The 14,406-nt window shown below is 42.4% G+C and overlaps 2 protein-coding genes across 2 annotated transcripts; one reads left to right on the top strand and one right to left on the bottom strand.

The window, feature by feature from the left end:
* Positions 1 to 220: 220 nt before the first annotated feature.
* Positions 221 to 3,581, bottom strand: spcs3 (signal peptidase complex subunit 3). The gene is made up of 5 exons (XM_041036769.1): positions 3,343 to 3,581; positions 1,889 to 1,962; positions 1,449 to 1,525; positions 671 to 786; positions 221 to 514 (listed from the first exon to the last, which is right to left on the bottom strand). The coding sequence occupies exons 1-5, from the start codon at positions 3,483 to 3,485 to the stop codon at positions 382 to 384; spliced, it is 543 nt and encodes a 180-aa protein (XP_040892703.1). The 5' UTR covers positions 3,486 to 3,581; the 3' UTR covers positions 221 to 381.
* Positions 3,582 to 6,918: 3,337 nt separating this feature from the next.
* On the top strand, positions 6,919 to 14,335 carry LOC121181007 (ankyrin repeat and SOCS box protein 5-like). The gene is made up of 7 exons (XM_041036746.1): positions 6,919 to 7,091; positions 10,588 to 10,667; positions 10,846 to 10,953; positions 11,073 to 11,226; positions 12,828 to 12,962; positions 13,430 to 13,621; positions 13,737 to 14,335. Exons 1-7 carry the CDS (start codon positions 6,971 to 6,973, stop codon positions 13,862 to 13,864), a joined length of 918 nt encoding a protein of 305 aa, XP_040892680.1. The 5' UTR covers positions 6,919 to 6,970; the 3' UTR covers positions 13,865 to 14,335.
* Positions 14,336 to 14,406: the final 71 nt, after the last annotated feature.

Raw genomic sequence — 14,406 nt, 5'->3', positions numbered from 1 at the left:
TTCTCAGTTTAGCTCATGGTATGTCCGAGTGCTGTACAAAGACACCGGGACTTGCTTGAGAAATGGACCAATACCCCGGTCACTGTCTTTTAATCAGAATTCTTTCAAATCAGAAAGACAGACAGAATGCTCTTCTGAGTGAAAACATTTTTTATTTGGATGAACTGACCCTTTATTTAGTTTCTTTCCTCATTTTAAAAAAACCTGACAAAGACACATGTTCCAATCCCAACTTTTATTACAAACAAAACTTCATTTCCATATATGAAGAAAAACCAGTGTACTGTGTGTGTTGGTCATCCGTTTGCTCCTGTGCTTCTCTGGTTTCATCAGTGGGTGTACAGTGTGTGTTAAACTGGCTGGGTGTGTGTTTGTTGCAGTCTAATAGCTCTTTGTGGTCTCGTATGCGTCTGGGAAGGGGAGGCTGACGTGTCCACTTCCAGCCACCAGAGGCAGGATTCCAGCGTTGGGAACAACGTTCCACGACAGGGTCAGAGTGATGTTCTTATTGGCTCTGGAGATGAGACACACATGACGGTCAGTCAACCAATCACATCACAGAACACATGTACAAAGTGAAGAAGCAGCCCACAGAAAGAAGCACCTCAGATTTAACAGTGATAGTGGCAAGTTTTAAGGGGGACGCTCCATTTGCATTTGTGTGTCTCACCTGAGTCCGTTCCCATCATCAAAGAAGAAGTATTTAGACTTCATGTCTCGGAGGTTCAGTTTGGTGTTTTCTCCTCGAAGGACGATCTTATCCCACAGCACCACCTGATTCAGAGACTGAGACAGACACACACACAAACATTCATTTCACTTTCAGTTTATCTGTGAGTGACTGGCCCATTGATAAGTGGAAAAACTGTAAAGTCATCTGGACAAATGTTAACAGCCACATGAAAAATAAAATCATATCTGATGCAACATGTATTATCACACCTGAGGGGGGAGGGTATTCAAATACATTTTAATATAATGCAGTCCAAGACAACACCATCAATCACTATAAATATATAGTTAACTTAACAGCTTGGACAGTTTTAACAAAATGTGCAACTGTAACTAACGACTATTTTATTATTAATTAATCTGCTAATTATTTTTTTCTGATTGATCATCTGATGTATAAAACATAGGAAAACACGGAAACATGTCCACTGCATCATCCTGGAGCACAAGCTGAGGTCAAACTCTCACATTTGAGGATCTGAAACCATCAAAGGTTCGACGTTTGCTTGAAAACATAAAAACACAAAAGTTGCCAATTAATTTTCTTTAAATCGACTAATCGCCGCAGCTCTAATTTGAAGAACATGGTGAACGTAAGCAAATACAGACAGACGCAATCATAACTCCACTTCTTGATGAAAGGCCGGTAACATGCCTGTGTGTGTGTGTGTGTGTGTGTGTGTGTGTGTGTGTGTGCGCGTGTGAACATGACTTACGTTGCTCCTTGTGGCGTACTCAGCAGACAGATAGAGAAACAGCTGTTTAACGTTCCAGTCAAAAATTGGCTGCAAATGTAAGAAAAGTTAAGGAAAACAAGATATTTTCTTTTATGGATAAGTCCTGTGCAGGAACCAGAACAGGTCCAGGTCTCTTCTGTCTTACACTCTGAACAGAATGGTTCCCAGAGAGATGGGACAGATGGGTCTGTTTCTTATGGACCTCAGTTCTCCTCTATCACACACATGATCTCACATACGAAACCTAGAACATGTTCCTAAGACGTTCTCCGCTCCACACACCCAGTTTAAATCCAGGGGTGGACATTTTCTATTGTTGGTCTGTCTGGAACAGCTTGACACTTACTATGAGACCTACTGTGTACCACACTGTGCACTACAGTACATGTAACTTTGAGCAGCAGCAGAATGAAGGATATCGGCTGAGAGGTCAAAGGTGATGAAACCCAGATCACTGCGCTCTCTGGGGCCTGTGAAGTCATCAACGTTCTTCCTGTTCAACACACAGAGAGAGAAGGGACATGAATGCAGGGACATGATGGAGGAAACTGGACAGGACAGAGACTGGAGTGAAGACTTGCCTCCAGTCTACAGTCTAATTTAAAACACAGCAACCAGACTGAAGCAGAGCAGAGCTGCTGCTCTATGACAGGCACATGTAACACTGTGCAGTTCCCCTGAAGGAGATCAGGGCTCATGGCACAGCTGTGCCTCTGTGTGGATGTAGTCAGGCAGAGGCTGAGCGGGGCACATACACAGTCTGGGTTGAGGTTGGTCCTGTTGGACAGAGGGCTGTCCTGCAGCAGTGGTGTCCTTACTGTCTTTACTGCTTCTGCTGTGGGAATGTATGTGAAGAGTGAAGTGACACTGTAGAACACCAAGGTTTCATCTGAGTCCAGTTTTATTTTTTCTAACCTTGTTGACAAAATCCTGGGAATATCCTGTTAATCCTGCTAAACGACTCTCAAGCTGTTAACAATCCCACAGGATGTTAAATACCTGGACTCCCCACCAGTCAGTTAGAAACCAAAGAAGCCTTTTGGATGAGATGTGAAACATCTTCAAGAACCTCAGGCAAGTCCTGCTGCCTTTGTCCAGCACTTAGAAATGTTTCTACTCATGTTGTCCATCTGTTCACATTGACTACATTCTAGTTCTTTTAAAGGGGGCAGCAGATTTTTGTTAAACTGACATGTTTTGACTTTTCACGTGTCAGTGTTGAAAAAATGTCACTGCTTTCATCCTAGATCATAAATTTGAAACTGTAAACAAGTCCAGATCTGACCAGTGTAAATGTTTTTGGGTTTTGTTTTTTTTAATCTAGACCTGGTCTAGATGGAGATCACGCAATGAAATCACAATTTATTTTTATGTTATTGTGTTTTCACATACAAAATATAGGCTTCACACATCTGAAGGTGGGCTGTATACTGGACCTCAGTGTTCTGTCAGGAAGTAAATAAACAAGAAAAGAGTCAGAGCAGCTCTCGGTACTTGATCGTTTCCCGTATGTGCCGTGTTTGCCGTATTTCCTGTGTGTCACGAATCCATCAGCAGATGTGAGACTGAGATGTCCAGTAAATCAGTTCAACATCGTCCATCACTCTACAAGCACCTCTGACTTCAGATTAAATTCCCAATTTAAGACCGGGACGAGGAGTTTACGACAAAGTCTCACAACCAGAGACTCTCAAACCCAGATCACATCAGACTGAAGCCTGACCCAGCAGCAGCAGGGTCTGCAGTCTGTGTCTGTCTACATCTGAGAAACGGCTCTACCTGCTCACTGACTGTGTGCATCATAAGAAAGCATCAGTAAAACATAAATACATGGAAACACTTGATGCTAACAGCTGCTACAGATGAGTCTTACAGCATGACTTTGGAGACGTGGATGTCCACGGGAACTCTTCTGTCTTTGAAAGCTGTGGTGATGAAACAGCCGAAGGTTAAAGCTGCCATGACGCTCAGGGAGAAGGCGAACAAAGAGTTAGCTCTGGACAGAACCGTGTTCATCTTTAATGGACCGCTACAGCCACAGGAGAGAGGAGAATAACGCTGTAGCACACACACTCAGCGCAGCTAGCTTACTGTTGTGTACAAAGAGGAAGTGTCCGTTTCCCAGAATGGACACGTACTTCCTGTTTATGCGTTTCAAAATAAAACCATTGTCACCGGTGTTTTTCGTGTTGAACTGTTTTCTGTCATCCAAAGAATTACAGTAACATTAGATCTGTGACACTGAGTTGATTAATCGATTAGACAATGAGTGTGACAAGAGGGAGCTTTAATGAAAAAAATCTTTAACTCACTGCGGTGGCGGTGTTGTTCTTTAAGATATTTTACTATCGTGTAGGGTAGACCAAACGTGTGTACTTCCGGTTTTTGTGTGTATTGTCGTTAACTTGACGCAGCAGGAAACAGGAAAGACATTTGAATGCGAGCGATGAGTAAGCGGAAGAAGTCAAAACTTTATTCACAGCACTTTCAAGAACAACATAGACGGTGATGTCCATGGCATGTACATCACTCAGTACGTTCTAAATGTATGGATGGATCACAGAGAGCATACAGTAGCGCTGTATTTTAGGCAGTCACAAAATAAAAAATAAAGTTACTGCAAAGGTATGGCTATTTAGCAATCTTTTATTTTTTATAATGCATGTTAAATCAATGAAATATACATTTAATTACTTGACGTATTGAATGTATAAGAAATGTATAGGAATTATGACTATTATATGAAATCACTTATTGGATTACGTGTATTATTTGAGATGTTATTAGGTAATGATACTTATTAGGATATTTATTAGGTAAATATTAGGTTTATTATGTAAATATCATAACTGATAACAACACAATTTTTTAGACAGTCTATGGTAAATATATCATCTTCCTAGCAGTGGTCAAAAATCAATTTAAAAGACACCTAATATGGAAATCATAAGGAATAACGTCCTATACTTAATATTGCACAAATTCTCTAAAACAAAATCTCTAATAATAAAAAATAAAAAAGAGGTAACAACACATTTGACAGAAATATAAAACCTTTGTGAAAAAGTTTACGTCAAATTCAGCCAAGCAAACACAAACTCTTCCATTTGTCCAAATCTCAGTGACAGTTTACTGGTCAGGTGAACTGTGCTGCAGCTGTATTATAATGGTGTCCAATGAATATTGTCTTTGCCCCCACACCACTACTCAAATATCGGACTACTGCTGATTAACATCCATGGGATGACTATTACTATTGACCCCAATACATGTTTCCCTATAGGTACCCAGAAACCAACAGTACATCTACAGAACAGAAATAATTAGTTGATTAATCGATTACTCTGTTGACAGAAAATTAAGTGTTTAAGTCCTTTTTAAGCCAAAATGCCAAAAAATCACAAATTCTAGCTTCTCCAAGGTGAATATTTGCTGATTTTCCTAGTTTTCTATTATTGCGAACTCAACACGTTTGTGCTTTTGATTGTTGGTCCAAGAGCTTGTTTGAGGTTACTGCTTCCAAAGAAGGTTCCACCACTTATTAAACCCGAGGGTTCGCTTACTTTTTCCACCAGCAGTGTCAATATTTAATATCTGTGTTCAGTAAAGACACAAAAGATTATAACTGTGTGTGTGTGTCATTAGCGTAAGCTCATTGTGTCTGTCTGTACTTGTGACACAGTTGAAGATCAGATCACATTTTATGACCAATTAATGCAGAAAACCAAGCCAGTCCAAAGGGTTTGGATACTTTTTCTTGTCTCTGAATGTATCTGCAGTGAGCATGGGGCTTTTAGGTCTTAGGTCCCCTTTGCAGTTGCCTGCTTTGCCAAGTTGGTAATCCAGTCTTGGCCATCTGTTAGATTAGAAATTCATCTCATCAGCATATCTGGAAGGTGAACCTCTGGGATGGCTGCAGGTTATAGTAAAAATCTCATACATATGTGCAAAGACCACTGCTCTTAAATCAGTGGGAAAGTGCAATGAATGCACAGGAATATTTAAGAGCACTACGGTGAATTAAGCTCCTGTTTTTGAACATGAACTGAACAGAACATGAAATTCAGACTGAGGCTGCCACAGTTTGACCCGCTTTAGGAAGCAGTCTATATATACACGAGCTGCTGCTTAAGTTTCACTGCTATGTTGTGTGTGTGGTGGGGGCAATACCTGATACTGACCAAGCCTTGCTGAAAAAAAGGGTGTTTAAAGTTAGGCTGGTCTGTAGGACTGATATTTGTTATTTGGTGTAACTGGTCCAGTCCAGTCAGGTTTATCTCAGGGGTGTAATGGAGGCTCCCCCCACCAACCTACAACCATCTACTGTTATTGTCAGACAAGTGTTGTGGTCTGAGAAGCTTTAGAGGCCAAAGCTTTGTGGAGTGGTATGAAAACTGTTACCTGCTTTTGAATCTGGCCCAGAACAAGTGGATGGTAAAAAGCAGAGTAAATGGGTGACGACAAATACCAGCTGCATTCATAGAGAGGAGGTGGAGGTGATGGAGACATCATCAGCCTGCTGGGGCAGCAGCATCAGAACCAGAGACACAAGCAGACTGGACTGATCAGGAAGGCTGGCTCTGTGCTGGGTTCTTCTCTGGAGCTCAGAGAGTTGGGTGTGGAGAGGACGATGCTGCTGTTTGACCAGCACATCCTGCTGGTCAAACAGCAGAAGACTTTCAGAGAGAGACATCTTCAGCTGCCCTCTGCCAAAAACCTGAGAGGAGAGGAGAGGAAGTCATTCCTACCAGCTGCCGTCACACAATACAAGTGTCCTCCTGGAGACTTGTATTGTGTAATGGCAAGTGACTGCTCACACCTCACATTACAGATCATTCTGTTGCTCATCTTTGCAATACTGTCATCTGTTCTCTGTGTGCACAGCTGTATGTGCATCTATTACACTGTCTTTACTTGAAATAGTTATATAACAGATATTTACCTCTTCCTGTGGGTATAAATATACCCAGAGTTAGTGAGTGTATAGTTTTATTGTAATATTCAGGGACAATCCTGCCCCAGGGCCCGAGACCCTGTGTGTGTGTATGGTGAGATCTACACTGTAATCTGATCTGAAGTCAGATTTGATGGCATTCAGTGAGACCCTCTGTGGAACACAAAGAGTTAAAGATCAGACATTATATCTGGCTTCCTGTCAGACACAGCTGATCACTTTCACTAATCCACAGCCATACACTGTGTGACCAGAGCGCGCACGCAAACGCGCGCGCATACATACAGCCTTTTTTATATACGGTCTATGCTGGGACTACACAGAAAGAGCTGAGGGGGGTGTGTAGGCTCCACTTCAAGACATAAATAGCCTCTCTCGTGGACACGTGGGAGCACATGTGAGGTGGTCATGTGCGCTGAACACAACAACAACAAAGCCGTTCAGCCAATCACAGCGCTCCAGTCGCTCTCCTGTCCTTAGCCTGCCTCGTGCTCCTGTGTTGCAGTCACTGTTGAGCGATACGCGCGTGTGAACAAGCGGTGGGATCATGCCAGAGATTCCGTCCGGAGCTCCGGACGTGTCCCGGAAAAGAGTCGCTGAGCCCGGACCGCCACAAGAACGAGGGCCGGAGAGGAAGAAGGCCTGCTGGGGCATTCTGACCAGCCAAGGTCGGTGCACTGCTGCGCTGCTGTAAAACGCACAGACTGTTTATGCTGCTGGGGAAACAGAGAGAAATGTCAGGCTTTAAAAATATAGTTTAGTCTTGTGAAAAACAAACTCAGTGAAGAATTAAATGAACTAACATAACATTTCTTTTTTTTTTTTTTAATATATCATTTTACTTTTTTACTTACTAGTTCTTAAAAATACACCTAAAATCTAGCTGACAAACAAAACAAACAGGAAGGTCACTAACTTAAACACCACCAAAGGCGGAGGAGGAGTGGGATGGTATGGGTCCTACTGACTGAAAACAGATCTACTCCTATTAACCATCATATCACTGTTCCTGCACCAGCTGCTGAACTCATCAACATGATGACATTAGATTATAGCTCGGTGTTTGTATCTCTGTGAGCTGCAATCTGTTTACTGGTATCATCATTAACAGAGGTGTGTGTGGTTACCTTCTGAGGACAGCTGTATACAGACTGTGCTATACTGCTGCTCAGAGTGTCTGAGCTCTATTTTGTAAAAGTACATTTTGCCTTATAACTGTAATTAAAAGTCGGAATGCTACAGCTGCTGCTAATACTACTACTAAAAATGATTATTAGTCATTATTATAACTGTTATGACACAGTATCTGAATTTGATTAGAATATCACAATAAGATAAATTCAGTTTAATATTGGTGAGACATTCACTTCTACTGTACAACTGTACAGCAGCTGATCAGGAGGCTTCACATCCATCATAACAGGGGTGAATAACAATGAAAAAAAAATTACTTTGTGTAATTACAAACCAGTTCATCAGTCTTTGTACTGTACTTCTCTGCTAGTGTTTTCTCCTCTGTCTCCATCACTGCTGTGAGGACCACTCACGTGTCTGACCATGCTCAAATTATTCATGAACAGCAGAGAAATGATGTGGGGCAGGGTGGGTTAGGGACAGAGGCAGAGGAGCTCACTGGGAATGAGACAAGAAGGACAGCAGTTGTCTTTTTTTGTGATTATATTCATGCATTAACTTGGCACATGCAGGCTGTACAGTAGGGTTAAGGTTAATATGACAATGTTGTAAGATGGTGGATGTTAATCTGTTGTCAGGGATTTCATGTTTTATACTGATGTAGCTGTCCCTTTAAGAAGGTAACCCACTATAATTTTGTCAGTCTCATAATGGAAAGTTTTTTGGACATTTTTCTTCCTTGTTAAAACCTGGTTTCTGTAGTACCCAGAATCCAGCTGTTTCATTTTTGGACTCAAGTAACATCACTTGAGGACATACTGTAAATGCAGTTCACCTTTAATATCTCTGACTGGATTAGTCCACTGGGGACAGTGAGGATGAATTAATGAGCAGGACTGCAGTGTTGGAGAAGTCAGATTTCTCATGAAGGGTCGCTCTAGTGGCCTGAAGATTTAGGGCTCAAGTCCAGATGGGAACCTTTGTTGCATGTCGCTTTCTCCATCATTTCCTGTTGTCTGTTTACTTTAAGCTCTACTAAAGGTGTGAGATGTCCAAACACACTTCTAACACTGAGTTTCAGGTGGACTGCACTGACATTCAGGGACAGCGAGATTAAAGAGAGTGCTGTGGTAAAGAGAGGACGATATTCACACAGGTTGTGAAGGTTTGGAAGGGAAGAGTGACAGTGTTCTACATGGCCATCTGCGCTGTTGTTGTTGTTCATGACCTTTCCAAAATGGCTGCTGGCATGTACCACTAAGATGAGGTCAGGGACATACTGCATGTGACCTCACAGGCAATCTAAATATGGCTGCCTGCCTCTGTAACTGCCTGCCCTCAGCCTGTTAGATGAGAATTAGGATACTTTCAAACATGTTTTCCTTGGTAGCTGAACTCTCTGTAGATTCAGTGGTTGAGTCAGTCACTAACACAGTGAGTTAGCTGGTTAAGCAGTAAGGCTAGGTTAGTTTATCAGCTGTGATCTGAACACAGGGATAAGATGTTCTCCCCTTTATCCAGCTAGTTATTCAGTGAGCTAATAAAGCTAATTAGCAGTTATTTTTAGTATTTGCAGTGTGTTGTCAGTGTTCAGTGAGGGCTGTGAGGTGATCTGCGGTCTGACAGACTCTACGTAAGGACAAGGAAAAGTTCATTCAAGATGTCATACATCTACCAGTGGCTGGATGTGCCATGGGGAGACGGAGACATGGGTATGTTGAAGATAAGACTGTGTGTTTTGGTGTAGTGTGTAGTGAGTGCTCCCACAGCTGCTGAGGGAGAGCTCACTAGCGCTAAATATAACTACAGGGAGCAATGCGTCTCGCTACAGATTCTGTTAACGAATAGTTTCCCTTCATTTACAATAAGTGTTTCCACAACTAACAGTTCTATTCATTATTAGATTTTTAAAAAAATTAAAGCTACCATATGAATACACAAATCTCTTCCTCCAACTGGACTTCCTGGGTTGGATTTCACTATCACACCGGTACATAAAACCACACACCTCCACCAACCCACCCATCTGTGCTGTTTTCATGCAGAGTCAGTGTCTGTATGAAGTGTGGTGTGGTGGATAATTGTCACGGCTCAGACACACACACAGGACTCAAGTGCACGACTCAGAGACATTGGTGAAAAGTTATTTGTTTCTTTAGAGGAGGTACAGGCAGTAGTGGGTAAGAGCTTAGGTGATGGGCACAGTTGCCGACAGGCAAGAACACCAAAGGGATTTTTCCTCGACTGGCATGACATGGGAGACATAGAAGGTGGGATTGATCCTCATGGCGTGAAGGAGTCAGAGGCAGACTGGGGAGAGATGGGGAAGGGACCAGCAAAATGAGGAGCCAGCTTCCATGATTCCCCCTCTCAGCAGAAGGTCACGAGTGAACTGGTACACGTCCTGCTCAGAGAAACCGTGAGGCACTGGGGTGCGGCGATGGTTGGCGTTCCACAGGTAATGGGCAGATGAGAGAAGGAGGGCTGACTGGGCCATCATCCAGGTTCTGGAAGGAGAGGAAGTCTCCCTCTCCTGGTTTTTGTCACTCTCTCACTCTGGCAGTTGGTCTTTGGTAGGTGGAAACTGGAGGAGAGGCTGACAGAGGTTTCCAGGAGGCTGCAGAATGCCTTCCAGAAAGAAGAGGTGAATTGAGGCCCCCGGTCAAGCCACGCCAGGATGGCAGACCAGGCCGCTGGAGAAACTGAGAGCAGAAATAAGCTGGGACAAAGAGGCTCATTCAGTGCAGTATCGCCTACTTTGCTCTCTATCACTGTCTTTTGTGATGAAACCACTGGGAGTCTCCAAAGTCAGAAATGTTGAAATCTTGGAATATAAGACTATAAAACTATAAAACAGCTGAAATGCATTAGCACTAAAGAACACTGAGTTGTTTAGTGCAACTCAGTTGTTATGTCAGTTATGTGAAATATTATTATTACATTATATATTTAAATGGTCCATTTTTGTGTCTCTGTATGTGTGTGTGTGTGTGTGTGTGTGTGTGTGTGTGTGTGTGTGTGTGTCTTCAGGGTCCTGGGCAGATCGCTCCCCCCTCCATGAAGCAGCTTCTCAGGGTCGACTGTTGGCACTGCGCACTCTGCTGGCCCAGGTAACACGCTTAAACACAAACACACACACACACACACACACACTTTGACAGGGTGACACGTGTAGTGCAGACCATTTGGACTCATTCAGCAGCTGAACACACATGTGCTGGTCTATAATAAGGCAGAGTGCTTCTTTAACAAATACAGTCATAATGCTGTGTGCTTTTATTTTTTTAGGGATATCACGCCAACATCGTCACCATCGATCATGTGACCCCTCTCCATGAAGCCTGCCTGTCAGGACATGTGGCCTGTGTCAGAGCATTAATAAATGCTGGAGCTAATGTAAGGACTCTTCTTATCAACACCATTATTTTATGTGTGTGTGTGTGCGCGCGCGCGCACTAGTAGGTACACTGATTATTCTGTATTGCTCATGTGTATGTCTTTGTGTGTGTGTCCAGGTGAATGCAGCCACCATCGATGGCATCACTCCTCTGTTCAACTGTTGTGCGTCTGGGAGTGTCGGTTGTATGGAACTACTGCTGCAGAATGGAGCACACACACACACGCCCCACACACACTTCCCCTCAGCCCTGCACGAAGCCTGCAAGAGGGGTAAATACACAAAACAGGACGAAACAAGAACTTTGAACACAGTTTTTCACAGACAATATTTCATCACCATCATTTATAACTTTAAAAAAGCGTTTAGTTTACTCTCCTTCATATGTTTCTATAATCATCCACTTATACAATTACATTGCATTTTGAAACGATATATATACAAATATATATAGACAGATATTTAACTGAGAAGAGGTTGAGGTGTTATGTGGCTCCCCTCAGTGCTGGGACATAGGTTGCCAAATATGTTCAAGCCTACTTGTTTTGCCTAACATCTCATATCAGGTTTCTGAACAAGGGGATATTTCTTTGTTCCAGACCTTAAGAGCAGTCTGCTTTGTAACAACCATTCTGTACTGGATCATTCTGTACCAGTGAGTGAGAGTTTGAGAGTGAGACCAGCCTAGAATGGCTGTTTCTGGATTAGGAGGGAGGTTGTGTTCATATACATCTTATGAAATTTTTACTCCTTTTTCACTCTCTGAAGACGCCTTCAGGTGCTGTGTACATGGAGCAGCCTGAGCTGTAGATACATTTACAAACAAAGAGACCAGCTGTTTGGTATCAGATTAAGTTGTCAGTAAGGATTGAAGTTCATTACCAGTATTATCAGTTTCAAAAACTGAAATGTTTCCTCCCTGGTTTGTAAATGCCTGAAGATTTGGCTCTAAGCTGATCGCGTGATGAGAATACATTATCAGTGTAGAGGTCATTAATAGTTATGAGGCCTTTTCTTTTCCAGGTTAAAAAAAAACAGTATATTGTTGTGAAGGGGGCTAAAATGAAAGCGTCTGATAACTTGAACATGTTTTTATTATGATACTACACTGAACAATGAGTTTTTCACTATAAATCTGATCCCTTTCATTGATCTGGAGTTTCTAATTCCTACATGGGGTAGCTCTGGAAGGGAAGTGCCACTAACGTCCTGCTTTGTGGCCACCCATGATGAGGCTGTGTCTCTCAGTGCTTCAGGGTAAACACTCTGCCAGTAATTAAGGGCTTGTGCATTGACTGGACAGTAATAGTGTTGGAACACAGGCATTTTTTACCTGTACAGTGTGTTTTGTAGCCCAGGTAGAGGGCATGATGAGTGAATCCAGTGTTTAAAAAATGCCTTAGGCAGAAAAATCACCAATCATTGACAGGGGGAGTGTTTGCCAGTATTCAGTATCACTCCTAAGTTTATTAGTCATAACTATACATATAGTTCTGTTTATAAGGGCGGTCTGATTGGTTGGAAATAGCGGTTCTCAGGTACTTTACATGATCAGTAGCTTCTACCTGATTGCTGAGAAACACAGGAACTAGATCCTCACTCAGAGGCATACATTCTACTACTGACGATTTATGGCGTACCCTGATAACTATCCAGACTTTCCAATGACGTCCAGTAGTGGCGGAACAGATTCCTCAGACTGTGAGAGAAACTAAATGATGTCAGCAGCATACAGAGCCATGATGATCCATGATGTAAACTGTACTCTACAGTTACATTTCAATTCAAACATTCATTCACCACTAAAAATGTATGAATGCTTCATCACTCTGTGTGTGTGTGTGTGTGTGTGTGTGTGTGTCTGTGTGTTCAGGCAGCAGCCAGTGTGTAGAGTCCCTGCTGTCTCATGGAGCAGATCCAGACTATGAAGTGTCCCACTTGGGCTCTCCTCTCTACATGAGCTGTCTACACCGACACACCGCCTGCTCAAAGATTCTGCTGCACAGAGGTGTGTCTCATCCACTGCAGCTCTCTGCCATTTCAATTTGCAACACATCTTTTTTTTTACCTCCTGTACTGGGGGCACGTGCCCACTGTTTTATATGAATCACCACTGTTGTAATGAAAAATGAGCAGCTTTAGCCACTGTGCTAACAGCTTAATGCTTTAAATTGGCCTGAGTTTCTCATTCAGATGAAAGGGACTGTTTTGATTCAGTGCATGAAGTCCAATGCTCTTGGTCAGTGAGGGGGGTTGTTTCATATAAAGAGATTTTACAGACCGAAAGTGGTCAAAGTATGCTCCAAGAAAAATATAATAACAAGAAAAATGCAAAAAAAAATAAATAAATAACAAGAAAAATGCAAAAATTAGAGGAACATCAGAAACCCAAGTTTCTGATGTTCAACATAAACACTTCTCTTTTCTTTCTTATATCCTTACAATGCTTTTGTCTTCTCCTCTTGTCTTTCCAAGGAGCCAGTGTCAATGTAGGCAGAGGAGGTGACAGTCCTCTGCATGCAGCTGTCAGACAGGACAGTGCTGATCAGGTGTCAGTGTTATTAGACTATGGAGCTGATGTCAACCTCAGAGACAGTAACAATAAGCGACCTGTTGAGCTGGCACCCCCTGGTGGAAAAACACAGCAGCTGCTACTGGCATTTGAAGGTACTGCAATATCTTCAACTGAGATGATTCTCAATACTGGTGTGTAGAGCCACTTGAAATTCAAGCTGAGTTAAATCACAACAGTAAGAGCAAATCACTCTGTCTCTCTCTCTAGTTTCTCCAAGGAGTCTCTGCCAGTTGTGTCGTCTCCAGATCAGGAATCTGATTGGTCGATCCAGACTGAAGCAGCTCCCCCACCTTCCTCTACCTTCCCTGCTCACTCACTATCTGGAGCACACATAGAGGCCACACATGCAGCGTGACAGAGAAAAGCAACTACAACTCAGCTGCCATATCTTTAACATTTTTAATTTCAATGTGCCAAACCCCAACTTAAACACATTTCATGTTAACATATCATCACCATGGTATATACTGTATGACTGAACTTAGCTCCTATAAAATCATTTTATCTCTATGCAGTGAAGAGTTACTCTGCAGTACATTGTACTCTGGTATATCACACACTGCCTTTTTGTTGCCATAATTAGCACAGTCTCTGTATTTTCAATGTTGATTCAGTAGGACTTAATATTTTTCCCTGTCAGATGACTGTCTGGCTGATAGTGACAGCTGATTCACACTTTGACTTTACATGCTGGTTAATCACAACATGTCATTTCATGAATACTGGAATTTATTTTCCTCTGGAAAGTACTGGCCTTCAAGTACCTGTATGTATATGTAAATACCAATAAAAGATCCAGGACATGACCTCAGTGACCACCCCAGCAGTCCACAGCAGTGAGCATGGAGGAGGTTTACACCATTAGTTTGTTAAACCA

This window comes from Toxotes jaculatrix, chromosome 4, assembly GCF_017976425.1.
Source record: "Toxotes jaculatrix isolate fToxJac2 chromosome 4, fToxJac2.pri, whole genome shotgun sequence".
Taxonomy (NCBI): domain Eukaryota; kingdom Metazoa; phylum Chordata; class Actinopteri; family Toxotidae; genus Toxotes; species Toxotes jaculatrix.
The sequence above is the reverse complement of the archived record's forward strand: the minus strand, read 5'-3'. Positions and strand labels throughout refer to the sequence as shown.